Raw genomic sequence first — 25,003 nt, forward strand, 5'->3', positions numbered from 1 at the left:
GTTCTGTGCACTGTTCCAAGGGGTGCTCAACTCCTGTCCTCAAGCCCCCCCAACAGGCAGCTTTTCATGATATCTCGGCTTCAGCCGAGCAGATTGAGCCACCTGTGCTGAAGCTGGGATATCCTGCAAACCTGAGCTGTGGGAGGGGATGGGCTTGAGGACAGGAGTTGAGCACCCCTTGGAACAGTGCACAGAACCCGTATACACCGGCTAGTTGCTAAAACTTGAGTTGTAATGTTGTCTACTCTGAGTTTTTTCTTTTTAACACGCACTGATAAAGGACACCACTTTGAGCCCTAAAATCCAAGCATACCTCTTAACATGTAAACTTTAAATATTTGTCCGTGACACCGGAGCACAATAACACAGAGAAGATACTCTGAACATGTTTTAAAAGATGCCACTGAGTGTAGACGAGATTGCAGCCGTAACCCCGCTTCTCGTGCACCCCCCAGTCACTGTGTTTACAATTCATCTTTAGCTGTGGCTCTTATTTCTTCCTTCTCTTCTGGCTCATTTAGTTCCTCTCTCTCTTTCTGGTTTTCTTCCTCTTGTTCTCCCTCTTTCTCTCTCTCGTTTTCTCCCTCCCTCCCTTGCTCTTTCTTTTCCTCTTTCACTTCTTCCTTTTTTACTCCGGCCGTCTCTATTCCTTTGGCTTTTGGCGTTTTCCTGCCGCCCTCTTTCTCTTCCTTTTCCTCATCCTGTTTTTCTTTCATCTTCAGTTCCGGATCCTGTTTAATAACATGGCAGGAGGAGACCAGTGAGAGATGTGAATCTCGGGACTGTCTAATCTAATGTAAATGGACGCTCTTCGAAAACGACTGCACACATTTGCTATCACACTGGTACACACACAGACACACTGACGCACACACACAGACACACTGATGCACATAAAGACGCGTACACACACAGACATACTGATGCACATACAGACGCACTGGTACACACAGACACACTGACGCACACACACATACTGATGCACATACAGACACACAGTAACACACAGACACACTGACACACACACAGACGCACTGGTAGACACACTGACGCACACACACACAGACATACTGATGCACATACAGACGCACTGGTACACACAGACACACTGACGCACACACACAGACATACCGATGCACATACAGACACACTGGTACACACAGGCACACTGATGCACATACAGACGCGTTGGTACACGCACAGACACACTGACGCACACACACAGACATACAGATGCACTGGTACACACACAGACACACTGACGCACACACATAGACATACTGATGCACATACAAACACACTGACTCACACACAGACACACTGGTACACACACAGACATACAGATGCACTGACGGACACACACAGACATACTGATGTACATACAAACACACTGGTACACACATACACACTGATGCACACACACAGACATACTGATGCACATACAGACACACTGGAACACACACACACTGGTACACACATACAGACACATTGATGCACACATACAGGCATACTAATGCACACACAGACACAATTATTCACATACAGACACACTAAACTAGCAATTGAACACACAGCACTGTTCTGATATTGTAAGCATGTACCTTGTTCTAATATATATGCTATGCCCAGGACTGCATTATTAATCGGGCAATATTTTATCCCCCATGGGAAAATGGAGTGAACCTTTAATTAAGCTCTGTGCTTCCTCACCTTTGTCAAGCCCCACGTCTCATTTCCGATGCGCTCAGCGAGAGTTTCGTTATTTGTGATGAGGAAATTGTCAAAGATCGTGCCGGACTTCACCTGAACGAATAATGACATTTGGAGGATTTGTTGGAGCAAAAGGGTGATGGGAGATGGTTTTTACTGAGCTATAGCTCAGTTGGTCGTGATTTTATAATAAAACAAGCTTTATAACCCATCCCTGCTTGCCGTTGCTGCATTTTTCAGAATCAGTTATGAGCCTGGACTCATCCCTGAACAAGATGTAATGTATATTCCTTGATATTACATATATTGATACATGAAAAAAACTGCAGGAGATTGATTGAACAGCAGACACTCCGAAAAAGCACTAAACAACTCACTGGGTGTAGAAATTAAAAAAAATAAAAAATTAAACTACATGATTAAAAACAAAAACATACTGAAGACAAAACAAGGGAACTCTCCTCCCATGCGTTTCACGCTTACAGCGCTTTCTCAAGGAGTATATTCATGGACTTGTTTCAGTTGATACATACAGTATGAGTTACCTTGGAGCTATGAATGGCTAAGTTTTGTTCATCTATATTGATACGTGGCCTACATTTTGCTAAGTTTTACACCTAGCCTAAGAACTCTTAAAATAATTGAGAAGATGTTTAATGGCTGAGTCCTTTAATTGTGGATGAGAATGGAGCCCCTCACAGCTAGGACACATTCCAGGCACTCCCATAAAGTGTACTCCAGCACCTTAGGTTCTGATTTAAATGAATGGAGCTGCAATCTTTGTGCTTTGGTGCTACGGACTGTGTATTGCCGGAGAAGTGGAGGGTTAAAGTAAGACTTTTAAGCGGGCGTTTTGAAAGGGATTTGCCGCAACGTGTACCAGAGAGGTCTGGAGGGTCCCTACCCCACCGTGGCAGCAAACCCTGTAAGCCTTCAATGTGGCGCTCAGCACCTAGCCAGCTAGGACTCCCCCCGCATGTTGTAATGAGTATGCTCTGATTTGTGTTTTTGTGTTTGTTTGTCCTTGTTGGATACGGCTGGAATAAAAACTCTTTATTGAACTGCTTTGTCCTGTCTGGTGCCGTGATCCTGGGGTTAAGTTCTGGTCTTCGGTGGCAGACTTTTTGGGGAGAAGGAGCATCTCAGGGAGTAAAGACACTGACTCTGATAACAATGACACTGAGTGTGAAGCAGGGGAACCTGATTCAATTCCCGGTGTCGGCTCCTTGTGACCTTGGGCAAGTCACTTTCTCTCCCTGTGCCTCAGGCACCAAAAATATAGATTGTAAGCTCATCTGGGCAGGAACTGTGACTGTAACATTCCTATATGCTGCGTACCGCTCACTATACTGTAATTGTGAAGCGCTTTGAGTCCCATTGGGAGAAAAGGGCTATATGAAATAAAGTTATTATTATGTTCACTAGCAAGAGATAGACAACTTCACAGCATAGAGTCTTTGTTCCATCTCTAGCGGAAAAAAATGGGCAACTGTCCTCCCCTCACTAGATTGGGCCTAGCGAACTACAGCTCCAATCTCATAACAGGGGAATAATTCAGGCCTAAACCTCGCCTTGAAATGACTTCCCTACCGATGGAATAAATCTGAAGCACTTTCTGCACTCACCTGCCATAGGTCAAGGCCAATGACCCCGATGCTGTCATATTTATAAATGTCTGGGTCTGGGACGTAGTCCGGGTTATCTATCTCTGGGTGAATCCAGTCCCCTTTGAAGTTGGGGTTGTCTATTATTTGAGGTTTCCATATACCCTGCACAACGAGATGCCAGCATCTGATAATGGGAGCCGAATAACCCACATAAGAGGGAGCCCACGAGGGGAGAAAGGCCTGGAAGACAGCGTCCACCGCTGGAGGTACAGAGTCCCAGAGAGTGGTGGTTCACACCAAGTCACATCGGAGGAGGCGGGTGAGCCTGAAGTTAACAAACTCTTCTCTCCTTGATCACAAAGATTGTGACACATGCTTAAATCACTTGTTTTTATTGTAAGTGTTCATTTTTTAACCCTATAAAGTCGAGTTTTTTATATTGTACTGGTCTGCACTATGGTTATCCTTTCTTTTACATACACATTGCTGCTGAGCTGAGAGTTGGAGACCCCATTACCTGGTGGAGAAATCCTTCTAGCAGAGACCATTGTGTGTCAAAACCACTTGATTTTGACTTACATCTTGTAAGTAGGCAACACATACGAGCCAAGACAGAACACAGAATTTATACACCATTTTAAAACTGTCTACACTTAGATTGTTTTCTTGTCTTTTTTGTTCTATTTCCCTCCATGCTCCCCCTGGATTACAACTGGAGACTAAACCTCGCCTTGAAATGACTTCCCTACCGATGGAATAAATCTGAAGCACTTTCTGCACTCACCTGCCATAGGTCAAGGCCAATGACCCCGATGTTGTCATATTTATAAATGTCTGGGTCTGGGACGTAGTCCGGGTTATCTATCTCTGGGTGAATCCAGTCCCCTTTGAAGTTGGGGTTGTCTATTATTTGAGGTTTCCATATACCCTGCACAACGAGATGGTGACATACAATACTGTATAAGGACATTTCACTGCAGATAATATGGCAATTTCCTTAATAGGTCAAAATGCTAAAAGTTGAGGGCCTCTCGCTTACCTTGTATATGATGAGGGCCTCTCGCTTACCTTGTATATGATGAGGGCCTCTCACTTACCTTGTATATGATGAGTGCATCTCTCTTACCTTATATGTGATGAGGGCCTCTCGTTTACATTGTATATGATGAGTGCATCTCTCTCACCTTCTATATGATGAGGGCCTCTCGTTTACATTGTATATGATGAGGACCTCTCGCTTACCTTGTATATGATGAGGGCCTCTCACTTACCTTGTATATGATGAGGGCCTCTCACTTACCTTGTATATGATGAGGGCCTCTCACTTACCTTGTATATTATAAGAGGGCCTCTCACTTACCATGTATGTGATAAGATGAGTGAGAGTGTGTTACTGGAGTTATTGCGTTTGTTATGAGTGCGCATGGATATTTGTTATCACTATGTCATGCTCTGAATCAGTGGCCGCACCCTGTATTTCGGGTTGGGGATCATTGGAGGCTCCCACTCCCCATCCATGTTGGAATCCCAGTCCTCTGGCATCCTAGACTCCGGGTCTAGAATGAGCTCCGTCTCCTCCCAATCCTATGACAACAGGCATGGCATTCATAAATCCCTGCTGGGGTATATTACAGAGGTGTGATACAAGGAGACCAATGCAACTGCTAGTCACCAGTTCCCTTCTACAAACCAGTGGGACATAAGCAATCAGAGTGTAATGAAGTACTGCTGCTAAAACCACGTAGGAACCAAGAATAAACTATATATATATTTCTCTAAGGATGTCTGCAGATCCTTCTGGGATAGGCTGAGCGGCCTGTCACTCACCAGGAAACACTGGAGGAAGGAATTGTAATGGCTGTGGGGTGCAGAGGTAAAGTGACATGTATTAATGTCCTAATTTATATCTATCTATCTATCTATCTATCTATCTATCTATCTATTTATCTATCTATCTATCTATCTATCTATCTATCTATCTATCTATATATTGTGATACCATCACTGTCCTCTAGGGGCTGGAATAGGGCAGCTATGGGACTTTCCAACGCACAGAGAGTTAATCTTCCTAGAGGACCCAGCAGCAGCAGCTGCTGCAAAATTGAGCAGACTGAACAAGGAAGGGTTTTAAGGCAGACCTAGAGAGCTGCTATAGAGAAAGACTGACTGCTGTCCCAGAGAAGGGGACAAAGAAGAGTTCTCCCCAGCAAGGAAAGCTGGCACAGCCCCCTAGACCCGCAGGAAGGTGGTCGCGGAGCCTGCTGGGACTGCCTGGATTGTTAATCCCAGGAAGAAGGAAAGACGAGATCGTGCTGAAGCAGGGAATGTCCAGTCCATAGTAATGGAACTACAGAGGAGAGATTCTCTGAGCTCTCGTGGTGCTGAGCTCCCCTAGGAAGGAAGGACGTGAGACTGTGCTGAAGCGGGGACGTCTGCTCCAAACCCTTGACTAACAGATAAGCAAAACTCTTTATTGCTGTGTACAGAGACTTTATATGTTCAGCCATAATAGTACCTGTTTGGGGTGGTAATCATCTTAGTGGGTAGTAAGGGTTGAAGCTTTATGTGTAGTTAGTCTCCTAAGAGGAGTAGGAGTTTATTTTATGATTTTGTTTTGACTTAAAGGGACGGTGGGCCTGTTAGTATATTATTTATTCCTGTAAATAAACCCCTTATAGAGAAATACTACGTTTCCTGTCTCAATCTGGGACTAAAAGATGCTACAACGTGGTGTGGGCATCATAATATATATATATATATATCTAAGGATGTCTGCACATCCCTCTGTGATAGGCTAAACGTCCTGTCACTTACCCAGGGACAGCTAATGAGTCTGCACATCCTGGGTAATGAGATTGCACATTGGCAGTGTAACATCTTAAGTGTCACATGAAGTGTCTGTGGAATTCAAATTGGAGTTAAATTGGAGGTGAAGAATACAAGAACTGGATTCTGCACTTCGGGCACGGATTTTCTTTCTTATTGTCTGACTTGAGAAATGAGAAAACTAACAGAGCACAACTCACGGACATCCATAATAAAGCAAAAATGAGGAAAGTGCGTGATCCATTAAAAGTAATTAATTTATTGGTCACCTGATAAAATAGCAATGGTGTTGCCCCACCAACGCGTTTCACGCCTAAGTGCTCTATCAAGGTATAATAATACAAGAACTGGATTCTGCACTTCGGGCACGGATTTCGTTTCCTATTGTCTGACCTTTAAAATCAGAGACAAAACATAAAACACAGACAGAGCCCAGTGCAACATCCATTGACACAAATACACAGTACAGTGCCGATATATATGTAGCCATGTGTAAGATTGGTGTACATATCTCTTTCTCATGCTGGCAGTAAACCTGGTAAGTATGCAGGATTGCCAGCAACAATCAATGGAGGTTTGCCCTCAAACCCTGGTGAGGTGTCATATGTCCCCAAAGGAAGTGACAACATGCATTGTGCCCACACTTAGTGGTACAGAGCAGGTTTGTTCTCTGGGGGGTGATATAAGACACAGCACTGCCTAAAGTTAGAAGTTCAGTTTCCTGTTGTTGTGCTGCTCTGTTCACTGAGAGGCACGTGAAGGTCTGCAACAATGTTGCAGTGTCTCCTGCTAGCTGTGAGTCAGTGAGCATAAGCAGCAGAGTGAGCAGAGTTAGGGCTCGTTCAGGGTGCCTGCTTTGGCATATGGAGGGCGCGCGTCCGCGAGTGCGCGCGTTGCTGGTGTAGGAGACGTCCGATCATCCCCTGCCGACAGCCTGGGCGTTCTGTCGTTCAGTGGGCGTGTCTTTGACGTCACATCCTAATCCTCCCGGCCACAGACAGAGAGCAGGGATGAGGTGTTGCAGCCTTGAAATCATTCTGAAGAATGATTTCATTGGCTGCCTTGGTCCCTGTGACGCTGCTTCAGCTGCAGTAAACGAAATTTTCGTTTACTGAAGCTGTCGTCAGCAGCAACTCCTGGCTTCGGAGGCAGGCCAGTAGCTACCCTGACAACAAGTATTCAATTTGAATACTTTGTTGCTCACGGCAGCACGCACGTCAGCACGCCCTGCCCCCGAAGCCAGCACCTTGAACGAGGCCTTAGAGGAGCTGACAGACAGAACAGCTCAAGAGAGGAGCTGAGAGAGACAAAGCAGCTCAGGAGAGGAGATTACAGCAGCCAGAGAAGCTGGGGAATCTCTTTGATAGTAAAGGTGGAAAGCAGCTCTATTAGGGAAAAGGGACCTTCCTAATGAAGTGCTGCAAAGAGATGAGCGGCTGAGCTGTTATCTGTGAGGGGCAGCTGGCCCATACCATGCAAATAAAGATGCCCTGTTCAAAAAAAACCCCACTGTGTGAGTGTGAGATTACTCAGCAGTGGCAGTCACCACCAAGAAGGAGTTCCTCACCAGGACCATCTCCCTGCGGAAGCACAGATCCTGATGAGGTGGAGGCGCTGCACATGAAGTAAGTTGGACTCGTAACCACTACCTCAGATACCTGTCCTGCTGCCATCCTCTATACCATCAAGCGGGAGACTCAGGAGTCCTGTTACTTGCAGGTGCACCACCACACACGACCTTGTAATGGGGACCGGTTAGACCACACGGGCCAATGTGAGATTGGGTGGGTCAGACAAGGGGGGTCCACCCGTTACATATAGATATAATTTTGACAGATTTATTATAAATCATTCTTCCTGGTAATGTACAGGTTATTAAGAATTTATATTAGAGTTAGGACCCATGAGACGTGGTCTGCCTTGGAGGGGCTCATGGGCGTACGACACTTTGGCCAAAGAGTTAAACTAAAAGACCATTTTATTCAAAAGATATCTATATATATATATATAGGCAGTGTTCGACAACTATATACATTTACACGCCCGGGGCGTGTGGATTTAACCCCCGGGCGAGTAAATATTGGCCCAAGCTGCACACGTGTATTTTTTAAATTTCCCCCGCTCGCGCTGCTGTTTTTCCCGCGCTGGAGAAAAAGAAAAAAAAAGCCGGAGGCGGGTTCATGTTGCTGGGGGAGATTACCCCGCCTCTCAGCAACTTTCCCTCCTCAGCGCTTCCACTCCTCCCCCTTCCGGCAGCCAGCCCCTTCCACGCCTCAGGCCCCTGCAGGGCCATCTGTCACCCCCCCCTCCCTCCCATCGGCCATCCGCCCCCCCTCGCATCGGGCCATCCACCCCCCCCTCCCATCGGGCCATCCACCACCCCCTCCCATCGGGCCATCCACCACCCCCTCCCATCGGGCCAGCCACCACCCCCTAGCATCGGGCCATCCACCCCCCCCTCCCATCGGGCCATCCACCACCCCCTCTCATCTGGCCATCCACCCCCCCCTCCCATCGGGCCATCCACCCCCCCCCTCCCATCGGGCCATCCACCACCCCCTCCCATCGGGCCATCCACCACCCCCCTCCCATCGGGCCATCCACCACCACCCCCCCCCTCACACCAATCTCTCCCAGCCTCCGTGACCCCCCCCCCCTCACCCCACGCGTGCCTCTCCCTGCTCTAAGCAGGGGAAATCCCCTAACCGGAGCCTCTCCCTGCTCTAAGCAGGGGAAATCCCCTAACCGGAGCCTCTCCCTGCTCTAAGCAGGGGAAATCCCCCAACCCGGTGCTACTCCCTTCTCGGTCTGCGTCCGCCTCTGGAGGGGGCGCGGCCCCTTGCAGAGGCCCTCCTGCCGTGCTGAGGCCCCCGCTGCCATGTGCGACCCCCCCTGCCTTGCGGGTGAGTGTTTGTGTGTGTGAGTGACAGACTGTGTGTGTGTGTGTGTGTGTGAGTGACAGACTGTGTGTATGTGTGAGTGTGAGTTTGTCTAAGTGAGACTGGGTGTCTGTGTGTCTGTGAGTGTGTCACCCTCTCCCTGTGTCACCCTCTCCCTGTGTCACCCTCTCCCTGTGTCACCCTCTCTGTGTCACCCTCTCCCTGTGTCATCATCTCCCTGTGTCACCCTCTCCCTGTGTCACCCTCTCCCTGTGTCACCCTCCCTCTCCCTGTGTCACCCTCCCTCTCCCTGTGTCACCCTCCCTCTCCCTGTGTCACCCTCTCCCTCTCCCTGTGTCACCCTATCCCTCTCTCCCTCTCCCTGTGTCACCCTCTCCCTCTCCCTGTGTCACCCTCTCCCTCTCTCACCCTCTCCCTCTCCCTGTGTCACCCTCTCCCTCTCCGTGTCACCCTCTCCCTCTCCCTGTGTCACCCTCTCCCTCTCCCTGTGTCACCCTCTCCCTGTGTCACCCTCTCCCTCTCCCCGTGTCACCCTCTCCCTGTGTCTCCCTCTCCCTGTGTCACCCTCTCCCTGTGTCACCCTCTCCCTGTCCCTGTGTCACCCTCTCCCTCTCCCTGTGTCACCCTCCCCCTCTCCCTGTCACCCTCCCTCTCCCTGTGTCACCCACCCTCTCCGTGTCACCCTCTCCGTGTCACCCTCCCTCTCCCTGTGTCACCCACCCTCTCCCTGTGTCACCCTCTCCCTGTGTCAACCTCTCCCTGTGTCACCCTCTCCCTGTGTCACCCTCCCTCTCCATGTCACCCTCCCTCTCCCTGTGTCACCCTCCCTCTCCCTGTGTCACCCTCCCTCTCCCTGTGTCTCCCTCTCCCTGTGTCACCCTCTCCCTGTGTCACCCTCTCCCTGTCCCTGTGTCACCCTCTCCCTCTCCCTGTGTCACCCTCCCCCTCTCCCTGTCACCCTCCCTCTCCGTCACCCTCCCTCTCCCTGTGTCACCCACCCTCTCCCTCTCCCTGTGTCACCCTCTCCCTGTGTCACCCTCTCCGTGTCACCCTCCCTCTCCTTGTGTCACCCACCCTCTCCCTGTGTCACCCTCTCCCTGTGTCACCCTCTCCCTGTGTCACCCTCCCTCTCCGTGTCACCCTCCCTCTCCCTGTGTCACCCTCCCTCTCCCTGTGTCACCCTCCCTCTCCCTGTGTCACCCTCCCTCTCCCTGTGTCACCCTCCCTCTCCCTGTGTCACCCTCCCTCTCCCTGTGTCACCCTCTCCCTCTCTCCCTGTGTCACCCTCTCACCCTCTCCCTGTGTCACCCTCTCCCTCTCCCTGTGTCACCCTTTCCATGTGTCACCCTCTCCCTGCGTCACCCTCTCCCTGTGTCACTCTCTCCCTGTGTCACCCTCTCCCTGTGTCACCCTCTCCGTGTCACCCTCTCCCTCTCTCCCTCTCCCTGTGTCACCCTCTCCCTCTCTCCCTCTCCCTGTGTCACCCTCTCCCTCTCCCTGTGTCACCCTCTCCCTCTCCCTGTGTCACCCTCTCCCTCTCTCTCCCTCTCTCTCCCTCTCCCTGTGTCACCCTCTCCCTCTCTCCCTGTGTCATCCTCTCCCTCTCACCCTCTCCCTGTGTCACCCTGTCCCGCTCCCTGTGTCACCCTCCCTCTCCGTGTCACCCTCTCCCTGTGTGACCCACCCTCTCCGTCTCCGTGTCACCCTCTCCCTGTGTCGCCCTCTCCCTGTGTCGCCCTCTCTCTGTCACCCTCTCCCTCTCTCTGTCACCCTCTCCTTCGCCCTCTCTGTCGCACTCTCTTCTTCGCTCTCTGTCGCACTCTCTCTTTGTCTCTCTTTGTCTCTCATTCTCTCAGTGTGTGTGTCTCTCATTCTCTCGCTTTCTCTGTGTGTCTCTCTTTCTCTCTCTGTGTGTGTGTGTGTCTGTCTGTCTGTCTCTCTCTGTCTCTCTCTGTGAAGCGCCGACGTCCAGACACTGGTCTGGCTTTTATTTCTAGATCTGACATTGACACACACACACACACACACGACTAATTGTAGTATAATGTAATACAATAAATACATTTATGTCAAAAACGAATGTTGTTCTGACTAGGAATTTATTAAATGTATTTTATTTATATATTTTATTATAAAGCGGGGTTGGGGGCGGGACTAGGGGCGGAGTTGGGGGCGGGACTAGGGGCGGAGTTGGGGGCGGGACTAGGTGGCGAGTAGATTTTTTGGTTGGGCGAGTAGATTTTTGGGTGATTTGTCGAACACTGTATATAGGCACTGTACTGTGTATTTGTGTCAATGGATGTAGCACTGGGCTCTGTCTGTGTTTTATGTTTTGTCTCTGATTTTAAATATATATTGCCATGCTCAGTAGCACTCCTTTTTGACACACATATACATATATATATATATATATATATATATATATATATGTTGTGGTTATTTTGGTGGTTCAATATGAGCTTACAGGGGTTCTTGTCTGACCTTGCTGCACTTATTGTATCATTCCCTGTACTGTATTGTCTTTGTAAAGCACTGAGTACACTGTCTCAGACAGCAAGAAGAGGAGAGCGATGAGATGAGTAGGAGAAGAGGGAGTGTAGTGTGCACAGAGAGGAGCAGACACAGCAAGGGAGGAGAGAGTGCAAAGAAGAGCAGGGCATGATGGAGGAGAGACAGCAAGGAAAGGAGAGGATTCACAGAGAGACAGCAAGGATAGAAGGAGACAGAGAGAGAGGCAGCAAGGAGAGGAGGAGAGAGACAGCAAAGAGAGGAGGAGACAGAGGGCTGACGAGGAGGAGGAAATGGAGAGCAGTGTGCACATTGAGCTGGAGAGAGTGCAAAGAGAGGGGAGGAGAGACAGCAAGGTCAGTTGGAGGAGAAAACTGAGAGACAGCAAGGAGAGGATATGTAGGAGAGGAGGGAGTGTAATGTGCACAGAAAGGAGGAGACAGTAAGGCAGGAAGTGTAAAGAGAGGGGAAGAGAAAGTGCATAGAGGAGCAGGGCATGATGGAGGAGAGAATAAGGTGGGGAAGAGGGGACAAGAGACAGCAAGGCATTACAAGGAGGGGTGAAAACAAAGAGTAATGTTTAATTAATAACCTTTCAGATCCCCTAGAACGGCGTATATTACGCCGGGTACAGCTAGCAGAGTATCTTATATAGTCACGGTGACTACACATTATGAGTTTCCTTCATAAGTAGAAATCCAGTGTTACAGGGCATTAGACAAGCCTGGGGGACCGATGACGGGGTCTCTCAGAGGCTGATCCCACTGCTCTGGGACCAAATTCCCCAGTGACTTTAATGGGGAATTTTGTCTACAAAAGGCTTGATTGGCCACTTCGGCGGATATAGAGTAAGACCTATAACCTACAATTGACATCCACTGAGATAAGGGAAACTTTAGCAGGGAGAAAGTGGAGATCATTCCTCATTGATACCAGCATATGATTGAACCTCAACCTTAAATAGGTGTGCAATAAAATGACAAATGATATCACTGCCTGCACTGGCTGGAGAATATGTCAGTTACACCGTGTTAATCCTATGAGTGTAACATGTTGTATACATGCCTGTGACACGGTTTGGTATACAAGGGTTTTACAAGTGTCACGGTTTCCTTTACCTCTGGCCTGATTTCCTCAGGGTCCTCGATCTTCTCTCTCTGGTCCCAGTCTTCTGGTTTGGTCGCGTTTGGGTCTTTGATTCTGCGGGGGTGTAAGAAGTCCCAGTCCTCCTCCATGACCCCGGACTCTACCTTCTCGTTGTCGATCTTCACCTCGTACGTGTTGTTGGGACGAACAATTAAGGTGTACAAGTGGGTGAGTACATCATGCTGCAGGGAGAGAAGAAGCAGATGCCCAGGGGGACCTTCCTCAGTGACGTTTTCTTGGTGCCGCTGCTACAACAATATGTGTACAAGCACAACTTTCCAATGTTACAAATATTCTGATGTAATATAGAGAATAATTTCAAACATCATACATTCGATAGAAGGAGTGGCCAACTCCAGTCTTCAAGGGCTACCAACAAGTCAGGTTTTGAGGATATCCCTGCTTCAGCACAGGTGGCTCAGTCGAAGAAGCAGGGATATCCTGAAAACTTGACCTGTTGGTGACTCTTGAGGAATGGAGTTGGCCACTCCTGTTCTATAAGATTGCTGCTGGATGTGACCGTATATGTAAGAGAAAACACATTAGCCATGCACACCCATCTCTCCTTCTTATTTCATGCAATCCACTGAAAGCTGCAGTTCAGTCTTTTTTTTTAATTTTTTTACTTCAATAGTTTCATGTGTGCAATCTCTAATTACCTAAAGAACTGTATAGCTGCAGGTCAATTCGTTCTCCATGTATTGATAGGCGAAATTTGGTGACATCATTAGAGCTGGCATATGTTTTTCTTCTGCTTGTCTCTCAGTGGAAGCTCATGAATATTCATGAGCACTCCTGCACTGACATGTGCTAGAGGGAGGGCAGGGCTGACAAAGGGGTGTGCCAGGGCTTGTGACAGGACATGAAGGGGCAGTGCCTTAGCAAATGGCTGTTAAAATAGAATACAAGAAAATTGGTCTTTCAAAGTTGTTTTTTTAAAAACAGAAAATGCTAAAAGTATTTTTTCTTACTACAGGACTGATTTATTAAAAAAAAACACACATGCAGGATATTGACTGAACTGCAGCTTGAAGTTCATTTTAGGTTTATAATCTGACAAGGTAATCAGTACTATTTGCAGGGTTCCCACTCACTTTACTTAATTATATCCGTTTTCATTTCTATCTTTACTGCAAAACAGTGTAGAAGCGATCCACCCTAGCTAACTCCCGTTTCTGTTAATGTGTTATTGTGCCGGATCATCGTGTCGGCTTAACGGTGATCAAATGAATCGGACAGAACCTTTTCTTCCAAGTTTTGGGGTTTAGAGCATCTTGGTTTTATTAAAATGGCCATTTAGCACAAAACTAACTTTGCTTTTACTAATCCTGCTTTGAATTAATGGCCTAGAATTGACTGTGCATTTAACCCCTTCCGTGCCAGAGAAGCCTGGAATATATTGCAAAGTGATGTATATCTGTAACATGCGTCGCGTTGTATATATGTAACACGCGACGCGATGTACAACTGTAACATGCGCCTTGATGTATACTGTATATGTAACACGCGATGTGATTTATATCTGTAAAACATGACACAAGGTATATCTGTAACACGTGACGCGATCTATACTGTATGTGTAACACACAATGCATTTTTTATGTGTAAGACGCGATGTATATCTGTAATGCAACTAAATTCATATATGTAACGCGCTGTGATATAGATGTCTATGGTGCAATGCTGTAACATGCGATGCGATGTATATGTGTAACATGTAACACGATTTATATGTGTAACGTGACACAATGTATATGTGTAACACACAATGCGATGTATATGTGTATGCGATGCAATGTATATTTATAAGACGCAATATATATCTGTAACACGAAATGTATGTGTAAGATGCACACTGTGATATATATGTCTAAGATGCAATGTATATCTATAACACGCAATGCGATGTATATGTGTAACACGCGATGCAATGTATGTGTAACATGATAAGATGTATATCTGTAACATGAGGTACGATGTATACCTGTAACATGTATATCTGTAACACATGACGCAATGTACAGTATATCTGTAACATGTGATGCATATCTGTAACATGCAACGCAATGTATATCTATAACAGGCGACACGATGTGTATGTGTAACAGGCGATGTGATATATATATATATATGTGTAACAAGCAACACAATGTATATCTGTAACGTGTGATGCATATCTGTAACAAGCGACGCAATGTATATCTGTAAACCGTGATGCAATGTATATGTGTAACATGCAATCTATATGTGTAACATGCAATCTATATGTGTAACACGCAATGTACAGTATATGTGTAACGTAATGTACATCTGTAACACACAACACAATGTATATCTGTAACTAAATGTATATGTGTAACACGTACTGTATTTGTGTAACATGCAATGTATATGTGTAACTGTAGAGGGAGAGGGGGTTGGCCCGGTATTAAAGGGGTTGCACCCCATATGGCCACCCCCTGACCTCACCAGGGAGGCAAGGGGTTAACTGGACTGTGGTCCAGGAAGGTGGTTTACACCTTGTCATGTCATGAAAATTTATGTTTTCTGTTCCCATGTTTCATTATAATCCTGTATTTTAAAGATGTTTTAAAGTGCATTTCTGTATCTCCAGTTCTGGAGGTCGCAGAGAGTTGATATTTGGCCAATATGTGGAGTCACTGTAGGCATTAAGAACTGGCAAATTTCGACCCACTTAGCCCACCAGAATGGAACTTATTAAAATGTGTAGATATTAAAGTGTATATGTATGGTATTTTGGATCTGCCCTGAAAATGCAGACTTCATCTGCTATGCTAATAGGTCATGAAGGGCAGCCGGCTGATTGAGCCTAAGCACTGTGATCAAAAGTTAACTGCCTGATTGTTTACACTAAGTACTAATCAACAGATCAAGTACTAATCAACAGACTCTGCCACTCTAATTGTTACCGGAGGGTGGAGAATCATCAAACTGGAGTGGTTTGTAAGTGTTATGTCTACACCTACAAACAATGCAGATACTTCATTTGATAGACTGGTCGTCGCCCCTGATTTAATTATGGGGCTACCCATAGAGTCCCAGTACACATGGGCTAATTAGCTGGGGGGCATGGGTTAATCTGTGTCTCCACGTTAGGGATTGGATACAGATAATTGTTCACCAATAGTCTGTATTCAATGTTAAGAATAGGGTTACACAGGTATATAAACGGTGTCAATCCTACAGTTTTTAGTTGTGCTTCTGATTCCACCTGGAATGTCACCGGATTGCTGGAGAATTGCTAGCTGATACTTCTCCATCCCCCAACCCTAAGTAAGTGTTACCTTCTTGTCTGTTAATTGTACTATATTGCTGTGTTCACCTTTTTAAGGAATAAATATATTTTATTATATCTAAGCCTCGTTCAGTTCAACCCAGATATTTGGTGTTCATTATATCTTGTCATAAGCTACCGTGGCAGTAACACACGGTGCAATGCATATTTGTAACACGTGACAAAACATATGTGTAACACACGATGTGACACGTGACATGCATTTCAGACTGCTCTGGCTTAAAATGGGTTTAAAAGATACATGTTTGGAATATTTTTGTTGCATTGGAAATCATGTTTACTAAGTATTTGCATAAAACCAAAGGACCGAAAGGAATCTGGGTCAGCCAATCACATCCCTAGACTACGAGCATTAGTCACTGACAGGTGTAGAGATAAGCCAATCAGCACACAGCGATGCTGCACAGGTACCACTCAGGGTCACAGCAAACGTAACTGTCAGTACTATACGGCAGCCCAAGTCTCACCATACACCTTATATCCTTCTTGAGCAGCTGGTTCTTTTCCTTGTAATTGAAGATAACGTGCACTTTTTCATGGATCGTACCACAGATGTCAGGACCTAAAAAATCCAGCAAAGCAAGCCAAGAATAAACAGTCGCTTTAAAGTGCAATTGTTTCAAGAAAAACATAGCCCTGTAACACTGAATCAGCATTGTGTAAGGTCACTAAGCGGCCACAATAACCAAGGTAACCATTTTTTTCAAGCAGCAACCCCCCACCCACGCCCCCTTCTGAAGACCTAAGGGTTAATCTTGTCTTGGCATATCACAGGTTAAAGATCTCAATCATGCCCCCCTAGGAAGAACATGATGTGGGAAGGGACGGGAGGAGGTATGTGTCCCTGTATAAAAGATCTGTCTACTTCTTCCTGGCTTCGTTAGTGTCCAAGTTAATGATCCTGTTATTCGTTTAGTGGCATAGCAATTAAATTATTGTTAGTGCTCAGCTAGAGTTTGATGGGGAAAGTAACTAATGTGACCAAGGCAGGACTGCATGTCCTAATGAGCGCCCTGCTGGAGGAGTTTGGGGACAACCTGGAAATCACATACTGTAGATTAGGGTTAGTCAATTCCGGTCCTCATGAGCCACCAACAGGTCAGGTTTTCAGGATATCCCTGCTTCAGCACAGGCTGAGCCACTGAGGGAGCCACCTGTGCTGAAGCAGGGATATCCTGAAAACCTGACCTGTTGGTGGCCCTTGAGGACTGGAGTTTGCCACTCCTGTGCTACGCCATGGAGTAGATTAGGTGCTTCACAAATCATAGTCACACTCGGTACTGCTGTATACTGCAGCATGTTCTGTGTCAGGCAGGCGGAGGACTCACCGAACATTATGTAATATTGGGAGTCCCCATTCATCTGCTCCTGCTCCATCTCCGCAGGGAAGAGTTTCACGTAGCCTCCGCCGCAGTCAATAGCCTGCTCGTGTTTGACAGTGAACTGAATGACCAGCGTCTGCCCCTCGCTGCTGAACGGCTCAAACCGAGCAGACAAAGAGTAAAACTTCCCATCCTGACCAGTCTGTAGACCTGGGGTAATATTAGTGACAATTACCAACCTTTGAAGTGGAGAGACCCCTTAGAATGTTCCATTCTCCACCCCGCCCCCCACCCCCCCCCCATTACAAATGTGTTCATTTCAATGTGCTCACTAGTGGAATTTTTATTTGCTGTACACTGTACGGTGGGGTTTTGGACCACTGTTTTTACCAACCATAACTTATAATGTATGGTTGAAACCTATCCCAGCTTCGTATTGCAAAGCTAGTATAACCAGCCTCACACTGAAGAGTCAGAGACCCAAAAGGATGAAACAGCTGGATATAGAGAATAAGCCGGTTGCTTGCTCTAGGAGCCGCGCTATGTATGTAGCAATATATAATCAATATGCTCAGGTGACAGAAACGGACATAATAAGAGGAATAATAGGGAAGCCTCCTGGGTAAAGTGCATCAGCGTCCTCGCAATAAAAGTACAGCTGAAATATAAGCACAAAAGATCCAAAGAGACATGTATCTATGGCGTGGAGTGTGCAATATACTCACGATCAATCGCCATGTCCCTAATCCTCGTGGCCAAACATCAGCAGTGAAGCTCTGTGTTTTCTGTCTGTTGGAGTCTTGTCCAATCCTGGGATAGCAGTAAAATGAAAATGGATCGGTGTGACATCCAAGCCTAAACAAAACGTGGGAACTCACCAGCAAAAATTGAATAAAAAAACTTTATTAGACTACATAAAAAATGTGAACATCCACATGGAGATCCTAGCTCTTCCTCCCACGCGTTTCACGCCGTCAGTGGGGCTTTCTCCTTGAGAAAGCCCCACTGACGGCATTAGGAGGAGCTAGGATCTCCATGTGGATGTTCACATTTTTTATGTAGTCTAACAAAGTTTTTTTATTCAATTTTTGCTGGTGAGTTCCAGCTGCTTTTTTTTAGTTTTGTTTTTAGTTTTGTTTACGCTTGGATGTCACACCGATCCGTTTTCATTTTACTGCTATCCCAGGATGAAATAGCTGTCTGTGAGTAGGGTTACTGGCCCTGCACTTCTTTAACCCCGGCTGTGCGATAAAGCTGTGTAATACGGCAGGTATTCGCTTATAGGGGTCCATGTTAAATGGATAAGAAGCAAAAGGTACCACTGTGTGCTCATTTGCATGTCATTTCCCAGAATCCCTGGTGGCAGTGGAATGTTTTATGCAAAGAGATAGTGGTGAATAGCAGGGTTGCAGACTGGTCTGATACGTGTGAATGTGCTCACAAGTGGTATTTTTAATCATTTCAATACACATGTTTAGTCTTAACATTAGTCCTGGTGTTATGATTTACAAGTGTAGCCATGTGTAAAAATGGTGTACATCTCTTTCTCATGCTGGCAGTAAGCCTGGTAAGTATGCAGGGTTGCCAGCAACAATCATGGAGGTTTGCCCTCAAACCCTGGTGAGGTGTCATATGTAACAAAGGAAGTGACAGCATGCTTTGTGTCAACTGTTAGTGACACAGAGGTTGGTCTGTTTCTGGAGGTTATATAAGACACAACACTGCCTAAAAGTGTGTGTTAACAAGGAGCTCTGATTTAGTCTACCAGAGTGTCTGCAGCAGTTCAAGGCTGTCAGAGTCAAGTGCAAGCTAACTACTCACTGTGTCCAGGGACCTGGCACAGATGGTGATCTCCCTTAGGGGAGAGGTGAGCCAACTCTATTAAGAGAGAAGGAACCTTTTGAGGGGGGGGGGGTACCTCAACAAGATGAGCGGCTAAGCACGACCGCTATGAGGGGCAGTCTGTCCATGAAGATGTCATTAAAGATGCCCTGGTTCAAAAGATCCCTTCTGTGTGAGAGTGAAGTTATTCCACAGAAGGATGCACCTGAGAGGAGTTCCCCATCAGATACTTCCCCTGCTGCCGCAGAGATCCTGATGGGGTGGAGGCGCTGCATCGAATGTGAGTAGGACTCAGAACACCACCTCAGACGCTTGTCATGGTGATACTTCCCCTATACCAGGGCTGCACAACATATGGCCCGCGAGCCGCATGCGGCCCGTCTGGCCTCTCTGTGCGGCCCGCGATGACTCTGGCCCGGCGCCAGTTAATTAAATAAATTTAAAAAAAAGGTTTAAAAAAAATGGTGGCGATTCATCCCTCCTCCCTCCCTCTCCCTCCCTCCCAGCCACCTCCCTCTCCCTCCCAGTTCCCTCCCTCTCCCTCCCAGCCCCCGGGTTTTGCAGTGCGCGGGGGCAGCAGTAGCATGAGGAGGATGCAGTGAGTATTTTTTTCTTCAATAGCAGGCTGCCGGGGAGGTCAGAGTATGCCGGGGGCGGGGCTTAGTACCGGAGAGGAGAGGATGTGGGCTGGTGGGGGGTGGGTGTGAAAAACGGGCTGGTGGGGGTGGGTGTGAAAAACGGGCTGGTGGGGGGGTGGGCTGCTTACATGTGAGGGGTGGGTGGGCTGCTGACATGTGAGGGGGGGGTGGGCTGCTTACATGTGAGGGGGGGGGTGGGCTGCTGACATGTGAGGGGGGGTGGGCTGCTGACATGTGAGGGGGGGTGGGCTGCTGACATGTGAGGGGGTGGTGGGCTGCTGACATGTGAGGGGGGTGGGCTGCTGACATGTGAGGGGGGTGGGCTGCTGACATGTGGGGAGGGGGGTGGGCTGCTGACATGTGAGGGGCAGGGGGGGGGAAGTGATGTGAGGTGCAGGGGGGGAAGTGATGTGAGGTGCAGGGGGGGGAAGTGATGTGAGGTGCAGTGGGGGAGAGTGGTGTGAGGTGCAGGGAGGGGAGAGTGGTGTGAGGTGCAGGGGGAGGTGAGAGTGATGTGAGTTGCAGGGGGAGGGTGTGATGTGAGTTGCAGGGGGGGGGAGAGTGTCATATTGAGGGGAGGGGAAAGAGTGTCATATTGAGGGGAGGGGGAGAGTCATATTGAGGGGAGGGGGAGAGAGTGTCATTAAGGGGAGGGGGAGAGAGTGTCATATTGAGGGAAGAGAGACATGGGGGGGTACGCTGACTTGTGGGGGGAGATGCTGACATGGAATGGGCTGGGGGGATGTGGAGGGGGTATTGTGTGGGTGAGGGGGAGAGATGGTGGTATGAGAGATAGATGGGGAGTATCGTAAAGATTGATAGTGAGGGGTTCTGGGGGAGATACGAGGATGAGGATGATGATGAGAGGTGCTGGAGGAGAGATGATGATGATGATGATGATGATGATGATGATTTAACCCGTGCGGCCCAAATTTTTTTTCCTTGGAGCAGTTCGGCCCTTCTCACTTTACGAGTTGGGCAGGCCTGCCCTATACCAACCCAGCGGGTTGCCAGCAGACATGTAATGGGGCTGATTAGACCACATGGGCCAATATGAGATTGGGTGGGGGTCTAACCGTTACACAAGTATAAATGTCAGTGGTTGTTAATGAATTACAGTGAGTGCATTATAATCCCTTAGATTGTAAACTCTTCAGGGCAGAGACTCCTTTTCCTAGTATTAGTTCTATGTCTGAAGCGCTTATTCCCATTATGTGTTATATTATTATGCCCTGTGTATTAGTGCTGCGAAGCGCTATGTACATAGATGGCGCTATAAATAAAGATATACATACGCATACATACAGAGTTTGTGTTGCAATTAATGAAAAAGAGAGAGGTTACGGGGGCGATATTGTGTTTAATTAATGAGTAATTGCGAAATGTAAACTTTAAAATGTAAAACTAGAAAAAAGCATAATATTTTATAAATTTTTCCAGTATTTTATATGTTGGAGAAGTATTAACTTTTTATACTTTAAAATGTAGCTCTGTGACTTTGCTGCTGTATTTTACCCTCACTTGTTATACTTTCTTAGACTTTCAGACATGTCTGTAACGTGTTACATGGCGGAGAGCTCTCAGTCCCTGCACCGCCAGTTCCTACCTTTATCTTTCTCCGGATCTCCGTAGAACGTTCCTGCAGATAGTTGGAATTTACCATAATCCGATTTACTTTTAGACTCCGTCCACCGTTTCTGCCATTCATCTGAACAATAACATATACATGTAAATAACATGGAACCGTGCCTCTACTGGAGCGCGTCAGGTCATAGCGGCCTCACCAGTCTCTGATCCTGTGCAATTACCTAATAGAAACTCTCTCAAGTACTAGAGCACAGATGGCCAACTCCAATCCTCAAGGACCACGGACAGGTCAGGTTTGCAGAATATCCCTGCTTCAGCACAGGTGGCCCCGTCATAATGACTGAGCCACCTGTGCTGAAGCAGGGATATCCTGAAAACCTGACCTGTTATTATTTATTTATTTATAAAAATCTGTTACCAGGAAATAATACATTGAGAGTTACCTCTTGTTTTCAAGTATATCCTGGGCACAGAGATATGATGACAAATACATGGTTATAAATACATAGTTACATTAAGTGAGCATGGTTATATATTATATACAAGACATTGCATGCACAGTAAGTTGGTGGCCATTGAAGACTGGAGTTAGCTATCCCTGTACTAGAGCAAGTGTTCTGCCTTTGGAGTTTGTCACTTAAAAAATCCCATTTGTAAGAATAAAGGTTTTGCACTTAGTATGATATATGACATGGTGCGTTGTGTCTCTGACTCATTCTCTGTCGTTTTGTCATTTGATGTCCCCCTTTAGCATGTTACTTTGTTTATCTCAGTGTACATCTCCCTCTTATCACCCCTGAGACCACTATTTTAGGTTGTCTATGCCCCCCAAAACATAAAAGCAAAACGTTCTAACATTATAAATAATAAGATTGGAAAAATAGAAATGTATTTTAAGAAAAAGCAAGAAACATTTACACACAGAGATAATGTTCTTAGATATACAGATCAGGTACGATGGGAAGGCGAAGAGACAAAATACCTGGGTGTCTGACATAAAGATCAAGGAGGAAAGAGGAGTGGAACTGGTGGAGGGGGCACAGGTGAAGGGAAGGTGGCATATTTGGAAGGAGGGGGCCACAAGTGAAGGGAGAGGATCACAGGTGAAGAAGGGGAGGGAGAGGCTGTAGGTGAAAGTAGAGGAGCAGAGGTCAGACCTCTTACCTCCATCCTCAAACTGCTCCCGAAAATATACAGTGGGGTCTGCTGACACAGCAAGGAGCAGAGCCGCCAAGAGCGGGTACCACCTCATATCTGGGGGGTGAGGTACAGGTCACCTGCAGAGAAGCACAGGACACAGGTAATGATGCACATGGTGAAGGGAGAGAATGCACAGGGGTCAGGGAGAGCATGCACTGGGGGCTAGAAGAGGATACACAGGGACAGGGAGAGGATACAGGGAGCAGGGATAGGATGCACAGGGGGCAGGGAGAGGATGCACATTTCACCTGTTGAGTTGACTCCTGGGTAAAGCAGCACAGATTGTCAAGGAGGTGATGCACAGGACCCAGATAAGAAGATGCACAGGATGGAGAGGGGGATGCACAGGACCTGTGTATTGCTGGCTGCAATCAGGCTCTCCTCAACCGGTCCACACACAGATGGCTCCATCTGATAGGTCTGGGAGAGTCGTAAGGCAGCCAATCAGCACAAACCACGTGCTGGGAGGGAGGAGAGAGATGGAGAATGAGAGAGAAAGAGAGAAAGGGTGGGGAGTGAGGGGGAGGAAAATGGATAGAGAGGAGTGGGGTGGGGATTAAATGGATGGAGAGGAGGGAGAGAGAGAGAGGGACAGAGAGGGGGAGATAGGAGTAGAGTGGGAAATGGATAGAGAAAGGGAAGAGAGATAGAGGGGGTTAGGGTAAGAGAGTCTTGATATTGTGATATTTCTGGTTGGAATTATGGGCTCATTGTATATCTTCAATGATGTTAAATATTGCAGACTCTGAGTCTCATATTGTACCTGTTTGCTGCTCAGCTCCTGCTCTATTCAAATAATAGCTGCATTTAAGAAATTGCCTTTACTCAGCTTTTTTTTATCCAAATAACACACTTTATTGTTAAACCTTTAAATTGTTTTCAACTTCAGAATTCCACAAATCTGTTGTATAATCCACAGCAGTGAGTGCGACAATATCAGGCATTCCATTTTTATTGACAGGATATATCTTCAAATCAATCGGGTCACGCAGGATTTAGTCATACCAAGGCATTTAAACTCAAATAAAGCAAGGTATTCACTTACTTTGCACACTTGCAACTGTACTCAGAAGGGACACCACATCTACCACATCATAAATGATGGAAGAAAAGGGGCTGTAGGAGGAGCTCAGTGGTGATGTCACTGACTTTGAACAGGGAGACCCAGTTTGAATCCAAGTGTCAGCTCTGCTGACCCTTTATCTCCCTGTGCCTCAGGCATCAACATTTAATTGCAAGCTATTCAGGGCAGGGACGCATCATGATGAATCTTTGTATTGCGCTATGTACGCTATCAGTGCAGTATATGAGAAACAAATATTGTTAAGTGCCGGAGTATTTGCACTCTAATATGTTTCCATTGCATTTTGCAACTGCCGCTAGCAGCACAGCCATTTACATGCACATTCAATAAAATCTTGTCAAAGGCCCAGAATGACCAAGGAAGTAATGCAGAGCTAGTGCCAAAGATGCAGCAATCAGGGTCAGTGTTAGAAAGCAGCTTTTGGGAAATTCACCTGCCATATAGAAATGCAATGCGTTGCAGAGAAGGGGTTACAATAAAATGCCTGTCTGTCACTCTCTGAGGAAGGTATAAAGAACAGGGCACCACGGATTTTTAAATGCACTATTTATTGCCAAAAGTTAAAAATTAATTTTGCCAATAAATATTGCATTTACATTTTGCCAATAAATATTGCATTTAAAAATCCGCGGTGCCCTGTTCTTTATACCTTCCAGTGAATATTCGGTTATCACAGAGAATCCTGAACCAGGAGCACCGGTATTTGTATCTATTTTATTTATTCTATTGTTATTGGTGTGCAGCAGTCTCCCTGTCTGTCCCTCTCTGAGCACATCCCTGTGACTGTTTTTCTGGGGACAAGTTGCACAGTGCAGCGCATCGCCCTGCAGCATCTCAGCATCTCCCCTGGCAACACTGGACCACTCCGTGACGTCACGCACGGAGCCTAGCCTCTCCGCTGTCACGCCTTCTTTTCCCGTTGACTCCGCCCTCCTGCGCGGTGACGCGTGACGCACGCCAGGACGTCGTGTTATTATTCCCCCCCCCCCCGTGCCAAGATGGCGTCTATCATGGAGGGTCCGTTGAGTAAATGGACGAACGTGATGAAGGGCTGGCAGTACCGATGGTTCGTGCTGGATTATAACGCAGGCCTACTCTCCTATTACACGGTAAGGGTCCTGGCTCCGCCCAGTCTCCCAGCTATCGCCTCCTGTTGTTAGGTTAAGAGGAGCTCGGGTGTAGGCCGCGGGAGCACGGGCAAGTGGGCAGCCAATCGCAGCGGGCGACTGCCCGGCCCCAGCCAATCACAGCGAAGGTCCGCCTGCTTGCGGCCAATTACAGCGCGGCGTCGCCCAGCCGCAGCCAGTCAGAGACGAG

The 25,003-nt window shown here is 47.1% G+C and overlaps 2 protein-coding genes across 6 annotated transcripts in view; one reads left to right on the forward strand and one right to left on the reverse strand.

The window, feature by feature from the left end:
- Window positions 1–262: 262 nt before the first annotated feature.
- LOC142503709 (calreticulin-like) lies at window positions 263–24,898 on the reverse strand. Of its 2 annotated transcripts, XM_075616327.1 has the most exons (11): window positions 23,648–24,898; window positions 22,851–23,063; window positions 22,567–22,679; window positions 21,422–21,523; window positions 17,342–17,545; window positions 16,481–16,575; window positions 12,670–12,879; window positions 4,788–4,901; window positions 4,102–4,245; window positions 1,711–1,803; window positions 263–731 (listed from the first exon to the last, which is right to left on the reverse strand). In XM_075616327.1, exons 3-11 carry the CDS (start codon window positions 22,652–22,654, stop codon window positions 465–467), a joined length of 1,317 nt encoding a protein of 438 aa, XP_075472442.1. In that variant the 5' UTR covers window positions 22,655–22,679; window positions 22,851–23,063; window positions 23,648–24,898; the 3' UTR covers window positions 263–464. The 2 variants fall into 2 exon arrangements, with proteins under 2 accessions (XP_075472442.1, XP_075472443.1); XM_075616328.1 differs by lacking the exons at window positions 21,422–21,523; window positions 22,567–22,679; window positions 22,851–23,063; window positions 23,648–24,898 and adding an exon at window positions 18,061–18,191.
- OSBPL9 (oxysterol binding protein like 9) overlaps window positions 24,649–25,003 on the forward strand; it is a 78,581-nt gene continuing 78,226 nt past the window's right edge. For all 4 annotated transcript variants that reach the window (XM_075616319.1, XM_075616320.1, XM_075616321.1 and 1 more), the window contains exon 1: window positions 24,649–24,795. In XM_075616319.1, coding sequence (XP_075472434.1) covers window positions 24,685–24,795 — 111 coding nt within the window. In that variant the 5' untranslated portion in view covers window positions 24,649–24,684. The remainder of the gene's footprint in view (window positions 24,796–25,003) is intronic.

The sequence above is a fragment of the Ascaphus truei genome, chromosome 10, assembly GCF_040206685.1.
Source record: "Ascaphus truei isolate aAscTru1 chromosome 10, aAscTru1.hap1, whole genome shotgun sequence".
Classification (NCBI taxonomy): Eukaryota; Metazoa; Chordata; class Amphibia; order Anura; family Ascaphidae; genus Ascaphus; species Ascaphus truei.